Below are 8,775 nucleotides of genomic sequence, written 5' to 3' on the forward strand. Positions count from 1 at the left end.
CGAGAAATTAATGACTCATTAACGTTTCTTAATGTATCTTATGTTATTTCCTTGCATTCATTGACGATACGATCCCTTATATTGGCCATTGTAGTCGGAGGCTCAGCGTAAACTTTATTTTTTAAGTAGCCCCATAAGAATAAGTCGAGGGGCGTTAGATCTGGTGATCTAGCCGGAAAATGAATGGGCCCACCCCGTTCTATCCAACGATTTGGGAACTGTTAGCCGCAGTTACGATAAATCCATCCGTTAGTTCTCGCGAAATCGAAAGACAAACTGGAATTAGCCGCAAAAGCATTTTACGCATACTGAGAAAGCACAAATACCATTCATATCATGTATCAAAGGTCCAAGAACTGACCTCAAATGACTGTAATAAACGTTTAGAATTTTGTAATTGGGCTCTCACTCAAAGAGACAACTTTTTCATTTTCCGGCTAGATCACCAGATCTAACGCCCCTCGACTTTTTCTTATTGGGCTACTTAAAAAATAAAGTTTACGCTGAGCCTCCGACTACAATGGCCAATATAAGGGATCGTATCGTCAATGAATGCAAGGAAATAACATAAGATACATTAAAAACGTTAATGTGTCATTAATTTCTCGATTCAGAAAGTGTTCTGATGTAAATGGTCGCCATATTGAACCTTTTTTGTAAATAGACAAAAATTACAAATATCTCCTAAAGTAATAATTTTTTTACATAAATAGGTTTATACTTTTTTGCAAATAATATGAAAGAGCATCAGATGATGCAATAAAAAATATATGATTCTATTTAAAAAAACATTAATGACCTTCATATGTCCTTGACACGTCCACCTAAAAAAAAAAAAGTACCATCAGTATGAGCCCCTTTTAAAGCCATTCAACTCCATGTGAAACATTGTCTACTATGCGTAATAATAAAAACGTAAATCAAGGTGGTAAAATGTGGTGACCTACCCTGTATAATAACTAGGGGTGCCCCGGCACGCGTTGCTGTGGCTCACAATCAGTCCGATACACACGTCTTTAAGTCAACGAATTACCCTATACCGCCATCTGTTAGAATCTTATCGAACTAATAGAGATAATCATGACTCTTTGATTAATAAACAAATAATTAGCAATAAAATAATATTGCGATTATAAATTGAGATATAAACTATCCTATCTTTCAAGTTGGATGAAACTGCACACAGTGTGCAAAATTTGATTAAAATTGGTTCAGTAGTTTAGGAGTCCATTGCGGACAAACAACGTGACACGTAATTTATATATATATATTAAGAAGAAAATAAGATATTCCTTTCGTCTAATAGAAAAGGAGAAATAACAAAAGTTATGTGTCAAGGGAAACTAAGGAAAATAGAGGATCTCCCCACCCCCATCCCCATCCCAGGCGCTATTATAACTTCTCACTGTACTTCCCTTACTAATGGTAACAGAGTCAGTATCTTCGGTTACACCTGAAACCGAAATAAGTAGGCTATTAATACTTGGGTTTAATTTCGAAAGAATTCTAGGATTGGAACAACTCCGGGTAAGCATTCTACACGGGGGATGTGTGTGCATCACACAAGACGTTTTTGCCATGCATCGTGGTGATTTGAGCGATTCCAAATACTCCTAAAATACTTTTTTTCAAATTCTTATTTTCTTCACACACACACGCACACATGCGGATCGTTAAGGATAGATCAGAGAGACGTAGTACAAAGTTAGCTAGCAAAACCGATAGTCTTTTATTTTCCTCGCTACTTTGTTTTGTTTCTTTTTATTGAATTCTCGTTTTCAAACACAAACAATACTCTTCAGCAATTGTTCGTTGATGCTACATTGTTTTACATGAAAAGATATTACATATTATCTACAAATGAAAAATTTGTATTGGCATTGTTCTAAATTATATTTGAAAATCTTAAAGGAACAAGTATATTCAATTGGAGAAGATGAAATAACAAAAATGAAAAGAATCCAATAGCATAGAAAAGTTTGCATATCTCTCTGAAATATGTATGTCACAAGTAAATCATTCTTTTTTTTCTTGTAATTAATCGTGCAATTAATTAAAAATCTTGAAATCATGCGACGAAAATCTAAACTCTATTCAAAAATAATATTCGGTTATTTAATTGTTTAATTCGTGTGACACTGTTTAAAAAAAAAAAAAAATAAGCTAACACTGTCCTATGATAAAATTCTTTCAATAATAACGTGCTATAATAATAATAATGTGTATAAACGATAGGATGTATGTATAATATGTACATATGGAAAATATCTATAGACATATATCATAATAATTAATGAACAATATTTTCTTAAAATATATTATTTAATGCTTGTTTTACTACATTTGTGATTTCTAGAAAAATTACAAATCTAACTCAAGAATATTGCATAACAGGGATGAATGTCCAGCTGATTGGTTACGACATACTATGATGACGCATACTTTTTGTTTATTTAGTTTTTGTTAATGATGCAAACTTCGAATATTAGTTAAATACTGTACAATTGAAGAAAGAAGCAAAAAATATACAAATTAATCAAATATTGTACATTTAATGTGAAAATATTATCACACACTCTTGTTCTCCTTTCTCCTACGTAGGCATATTTATTAGTATAAAATAGATATCACTATTCATACAAGATCTTCTTTACTAAAGATCAATTAATAGAATTAAATAACTAACTGTTAAAATTCAGTAGAATATGTTTAGTAGGTGCTTAAGTGATTTTTCTATGTTGATAATTTAAATCGAGTTCTCTGTAATTGTCATTTATGACGTACTCTCTGTCTACTGTCTACTGTCTGTCTGTCTGTCTGTCTGTTTATCCCCACCCCCCTTCGTTCCTTCTGTCTCTCTTTTTTACTTACGAAAAAAAATGGACAAAAATTCTTGTGATTGAAATACCGTTCGACGTGTAATACGTGTTTTAACGTGAAGTTCCACAAGAAACGCGCGATATGAACGAAACATGACAAACTGCGCTTCGATACAAAGGTTATTCTCGTTGACGAGTTATGCTATATATGTAAGTATACGTCATACATTCAAAAAGAGAGGGAGAGGGAGAGAGAAAGGGAGATAGAGATAGATAGAGATAGAGAGAGACAAGCATATTACGTATTACGGTACACGCGCGTGTCAACGACACAAAGAAAGGAGACAAAACTATACGCGGAATGAAGGAAGGAAGGAAGGAAGGAAGAATATCAGGAGAAGAAAAAGAAGATGGGAGAAAAGCAATATGAAAGAAGTCGAGAGGAAATTTGCTTATTCCCTATAGGACATAAAACGCATTTAATATATATAGCATACTTTTATTTCTCCCACTCCTCCCTCTTGTCTTATTAGAACACGTTAAGTTACAACGTTGAAGATACGTTACTCGATGGGCTACTAAGAAGAAATGGTTGCTCACGAGTTAGTTCTCATAGTGAGAAGAAAATCTAGCAAGTTATTTAATATTTCGTAAGTTATTTCAAGATATTTTTGATAATTGCTCACTGATATTACAAACACAGAGTAAATAGACAAATAAAATGACAAATATTTGTAATGATGTACGATGGAGGTTTACCACATTCAATAAAGAAAATAGCAGATAAATGGATGTTTTTTTTTGAAAATTGTCGAACAAATAAACGAACGTTTTAAATCGATGTGACGGCCGTGGAAAGAGTGCTTAGAAGGCAAACGCGTCCGCGTCCGTGTCACCATCACCGTCACCGTCACCGTCACTGTAACCCGTAACCGTAACCGTCGTCGTCGTCGTCGTCGTCGTCGTCATATTTATCAAAATAATGAACAAATTTGTACGTTTACATTTGTCTGAGAGCAAAATAAGGCGATTAAAGGCAATAAGAAGAATAAAAAAAAATAAGTATATTTTGTTAAATCAAATGATAAACTTACTCATCTCCGTCCGGGCATATACCGGTAGTTTCGTCGTACTTGGTACAATAATTATCAGCACTATAGTTGAAGGTGCCGCCCTTCTTTTTCCCCGGCCTGCGCCTCCGCTGGTTCATAAAGTGCCAGTTGAAGCACGTGAAGGGACGGTGCTGTGTACATTTGCGCTGTATAAAGAGGGGACATTGTTCGACGCGAAAATCCTTCAAGTATCTGGAATGCGAATCCACAGAGCTACACATTATTTCGTGGAGTTTTTTGTCGACGCGCGCGTCGTAGCCGCGCTGCTCGCGGTTCTCTCTCTCTCTCTCTCTCTATCTCTCTCTCTATCTCTCCTATCTCTTTCTCTGTTCTCTCTCTATCTTTTTTTCTCGCACTCCACTTTGGGTCACGCACTTCTGGCTTTGATCTTTATCTCACTTCTCTCACGTAGCACGAGACCGGCCTGGCGGGCGCTACTTACGTGTAATGATTCGCCTTTTCCACTTGAGCTGTCAACAAAGGTTTAGAGTCGGACTTCATCTTGGACACAACACTAGCGACTAACGCGCGCGCACACACACGGACGTACGAGCGAACGGCGGCGGCGGCGGCACACTCCGTCTCCGTCTTCGTCGTCTTCTTCTTCTTCTTCTTCTTCTTCGTGTCGTCGCGTCGTTGCGTCGTCGTCGTCGTCCTAGTCGTCCTAGTCGTTGTCGTAATCGTAGTCGTTCTTGTTATGTTTGTCGTTTGTCCGTTTGTCGTCGTCGTCGTCGTCGTCGTCGTTGTCGTTGTCGTCGTTGTTGTTGCTGTCCTTAGTAGCTGTTGCCGTCACCGCGTCTTAGCCTTTAATTGTTCTCTCTTTTCGTCACTCTTGATCACCTTTCTCTCTCTCTCTCTCTCTCTCTTTCTCTTTCTTTCTTTCTCTCTCTCTCCTCCACTACCTCGTCCTCATTTACTCTTGTTGTCTCTCGCGCTTCTTTCTCCTTCCCTCTTTATTTCGTTCCAATAATTCTACTGCTTTCTCACCCTCACTTTTTCTTTTTTCTTCTCTTGCTTTCGCTCACTCAGCCGCTCACTCGATCGCTCTTTGCCGCGCTTTGCCTCTAGCCTATCGGAAGCGGCATACGGGACCTATTATGCGGGCATACACAACGCAATAGATACTATATTTCGTCTCCCTTTCTCGACCAATCGTTTTCTCATAACATGATCACGTGATATCTATCCCTCCTTCAAGGTCATCGATGTTTTGGTACACAACGTAAACAGTCATACCATTTTACCAATCCACGTTCACGTGTCGTATATTATGCGACAATACTAAGTATTACATAAATATCACTGATAAAGATATCTCGATCTAAACACTCGTGAGATACCGAACTTTCATTTACGTTTTTTTTTTTTTTCTGTAAACTACGAAATTCCGATGACGATTTATAATATCCTTTAGTCTAACATGGATCACAATGCTTATTCATTTCAGACTCTGATCATAGAGTTACATGATACTAGAAGTGAAAAATCATAGCTTGTATGTGAAACTTCATTTTGGACATTTCGTAACTAAATTGGTCAATGGATCTTCAAAACGAGCATTTTTATTGGTCAAATTCTTCCAATGATTTTTTGTTAATCATATTTATTTAAATTTACCTTGTTTATGTTATCTTTCTTTTGTTTTGTTTCTTTTTTTTTTGAATGTACCTTGCGTATATACAATCTATTTTTTTAATCTTCAATGAATTTCTATAAAATTTAATTGAAAATATAAATAAATTAATTATTTGTTTACATTATTTAAAATTTACTTCTCTCATAATAATTGAGAAATGTATTTGTATGCATTAAATTTGATATTTTTTATTTGCATTGCTAATTTCCTTATTTTATTCGTACGAGTGTGTGGATAATAATACATTGAATATAAAAAAGAAATATATGTATTTATTTAAAAATAATAAATGAAATATTTTTTAGACAAATTATGATTAACTTCTTTCATATTCCATTATTTTCTTATTCTATTTTAAGATTTTAATACAACAAAAATAGATTACGTTTTTGTCCTTAATGTCAGTGGTGTTCGGTAATACCAATGTCAATGAAAACGTACTGATGGCGTTCACTTCTTAGTTCTACTAGGGATCCTATAGGAGGCAGTGCTGTCAGATCGTGGGTAAATCTTACCCTCTCCCTGTGCCACTGTGGGATTGCACACAATGAAAGTTACCCATGTCCGAACACATGGACAGGAGTCACTTTCATAGTGTGCCACTTCGTGGCCAACCGCCAACTTCGGTTACATTCGGCTTTCCTCGACATCCCAAACACACGGACATGGAAAACTTTCATTGTGTGCAATCCCAGTGGCACAGGGAGAGGGTAAGATTTACCCACGATCTGACAGCACTGATAGGAGGTATGCGCCATGTACATTGCTGGGGGACCGGAACTCGATTTTGCGCGCGAATGATTCAAACATTGAAATAATTATGAAATAATGAATTGCATCAAATACAGAAAAAAAATGAACTATATTTAATGATAATTAAAAATTTATATTAAAGTAGAATAGGTTATACGAAAAAATTATTATAAATTCAATAAGAAAGACTTAATTAAGTTTGATTTGATAAAAGGCATTACAGTATTTTGAAATTTCAAAACAATTTGTAGGAATTTATACAATTTTGATAAATATAGTTATCTACTATATATATTATATTAATAATAATAACAATAAGACAAATATATAAAACAATTAAAAAATAGATTTATTTTAACATATTTTTACTTCTCAATGTGGTACATGGTCATAGTTTTACTCGAACTGAGATTTGTTTGCTTAAAATTTTGTAAATTTTTGCGATTATACCTACGCGATGGTATAAGGTATTTACGGTCTTGCGTAGTTCTTGTTGAACTTTTGCAGTAATTAAGAATACACTGTCGAACCATGATTATTCATCACAAACAATAAGTCCGTAAACAAACGATAAATTATAGGTTAGGTTTGTACATTTATACTTGTAACTATTAAATGAGTAAATTAAACTTACACTTATAGAAAACTACTAAAAAAAAAAATATAATTAAACATAAATATCACAATAAAAACTATAAGTATTCCAAACTTAAACTAACCATAGCCGTTAATACATACTAAAGATAAACATGGCTGCACGTTGGATCGGAAACGGTCCCCCAAAATTTTCAGCCAATGGCACATGAGCTGAATGTATGGCGTATCCCTCCTACAAGATTCCTAAGTTCTTACAGAAGTATTCTATCAAAAAGTTTTATATAAGTATCATAAACTGTTATTAATTAATTGTTAGATAATGGAACAACATCCAAATGCTTTAAAAAGATTTGCAAATGCCGTATATAACGTAATTGATGCACCTGTTGTATTTTTTCGAGGTATTACCTAATCGTATTTTTTTTGGTTATGTTGAACAAGTAATATAATAATCAGTATTTGATATATATTGTTAAAAAAAAAAAATATTTAAAAAAATGTCTGATTAATATTAATATTATGATTATTAATAGAAAAAATCGTTGAACCAAATCAACAAAAGTATCCTTGGTATCATCAAAAATTCCGTCGTGTTCCAACTATTGATGAATGTTATACAGATGACATGGTCTGTTTCATTGAAGCTAATCTTCAATTTGAACGGGATAGGTACGTATATATAAATATTTATCTATATACTCAGATAATAATATGTTCATTTCATTTTATCAGGGCTGTAGATGATGCTATTTTGAATATTTTGAGATGTCGATATGAAGAATGTGCTATGCATCATGAACTTGATGATAGAGACGAAATTTGTACTCCTTTAAAAAACATCTATGAAGAAGCTAGTGGAGCTTGGTTTGCAAAATGTTACTATGATTACCTACAAATATCAAAAAATACAATTTAATTATATAGAAATATAAAATAATAATAATACATTGAATTTTGTTTAGATGGTGATTTACCTGCTACGCTTAACGTACAACAAGCGTTTATGAAACAAAAGCATCGTATGGTTTGGGAACGAAGACATGGTCCTGTAGGTAGTGGAATGAAGACATAAATATTATCTCCATATCGTAGAAAAGGGATTTAATACAAAATACATACTTTTAGTTAAAGAAATTAGTAATAAATCTACATGCGTATATAAATATTGTATAAAACATAATAAAATAAGTTATATATGAATTTGTGTATATTATTTTATATACTATATAGTAAAATGGAATGTTTCTAACAGTATATTCATGTTTCTTTTTTTTTTTTTATATACAATAAAAACAAACACATCTCTTACGTTTCTGAACTACTGTTTTATTTTTGCTTATCCGTTGTATAGTATATAAAAATTCAATATGATTGTACATATGTATCAAATTGATTACATTTTTTTTAGAAGATCTCATGTATTCTTTTGTATTTTCAAATCGAATTACATATGTTACAATAATAAAACTTAACAAAATTAAGTGTATTAAAATGTTTATGATACTCGAACAGTTTCATATGTAAATTGATTTATATATTGATCAATTTTACATCCACATTAAAGAACTTTTCATTGAAAATATTATGTATACTACATGTGTGTGTGTGTGTGTGTGTGTGTGTAGTTTTATATCCAAACGAAATACATAATAATAAATTAATTTGATGTGTTTAAATAACAAAAGAAATTAAAAGTATGTTTTTTTGTTTTTTGTTGTTGTTGTTGTTGCTTTTGCACACTACCCAACACTTTTCTTATTTTCACATAAATTATGATATTGAATATTTAGCATAGAAACATTTAAAATAGATTATAATATAATTGTACACAATAAATATAAAATAAAATCACACATTA

General features: G+C 33.0%; 2 protein-coding genes across 9 annotated transcripts in view; one reads left to right on the plus strand and one right to left on the minus strand.

The window, feature by feature from the left end:
* The window catches only part of unk (RING finger protein unk), a 31,606-nt gene extending 26,026 nt beyond the window's left edge, over positions 1 to 5,580 (minus strand). For 3 of the 8 annotated variants that reach the window (XM_015334151.2, XM_015334150.2, XM_015334147.2), the window contains exons 1-2: positions 4,374 to 5,577; positions 3,914 to 4,123 (exon numbers count right to left, since the gene is read on the minus strand). In XM_015334151.2, coding sequence (XP_015189637.1) covers positions 3,914 to 4,123; positions 4,374 to 4,432 — 269 coding nt within the window. In that variant the 5' untranslated portion in view covers positions 4,433 to 5,577. Of the gene's footprint in view, positions 1 to 2,871; positions 3,868 to 3,913; positions 4,124 to 4,373 lie in introns of those variants that run through there. The other 5 variants (XM_089174496.1, XM_015334152.2, XM_015334146.2 and 2 more) reach the window with 5 other exon arrangements.
* Positions 5,581 to 6,703: 1,123 nt separating this feature from the next.
* ND-PDSW (NADH dehydrogenase (ubiquinone) PDSW subunit) lies at positions 6,704 to 8,117 on the plus strand. The gene is made up of 5 exons (XM_015334156.2): positions 6,704 to 6,901; positions 7,064 to 7,318; positions 7,451 to 7,586; positions 7,650 to 7,792; positions 7,880 to 8,117. Exons 2-5 carry the CDS (start codon positions 7,237 to 7,239, stop codon positions 7,987 to 7,989), a joined length of 471 nt encoding a protein of 156 aa, XP_015189642.1. The 5' UTR covers positions 6,704 to 6,901; positions 7,064 to 7,236; the 3' UTR covers positions 7,990 to 8,117.
* Positions 8,118 to 8,775: the final 658 nt, after the last annotated feature.

Source organism: Polistes dominula, unplaced genomic scaffold, assembly GCF_049000335.1.
Source record: "Polistes dominula isolate Pdom_NZ unplaced genomic scaffold, Pdom_raw_medaka contig_68, whole genome shotgun sequence".
Classification (NCBI taxonomy): Eukaryota; Metazoa; Arthropoda; class Insecta; order Hymenoptera; family Vespidae; genus Polistes; species Polistes dominula.

Bases quoted from the DNA above. Each gene is read 5' to 3' on its own strand.
- ND-PDSW (XM_015334156.2), top strand. From the start codon at position 7,237: ATGGAACAACATCCAAATGCTTTAAAAAGATTTGCAAATGCCGTATAT. The intron at 7,319-7,450 runs GTATTACCTAAT...GATTATTAATAG, and splicing joins ACCTGTTGTATTTTTTCGAG to AAAAAATCGTTGAACCAAAT. The intron at 7,793-7,879 runs GTTACTATGATT...AATTTTGTTTAG, and splicing joins TGGAGCTTGGTTTGCAAAAT to ATGGTGATTTACCTGCTACG.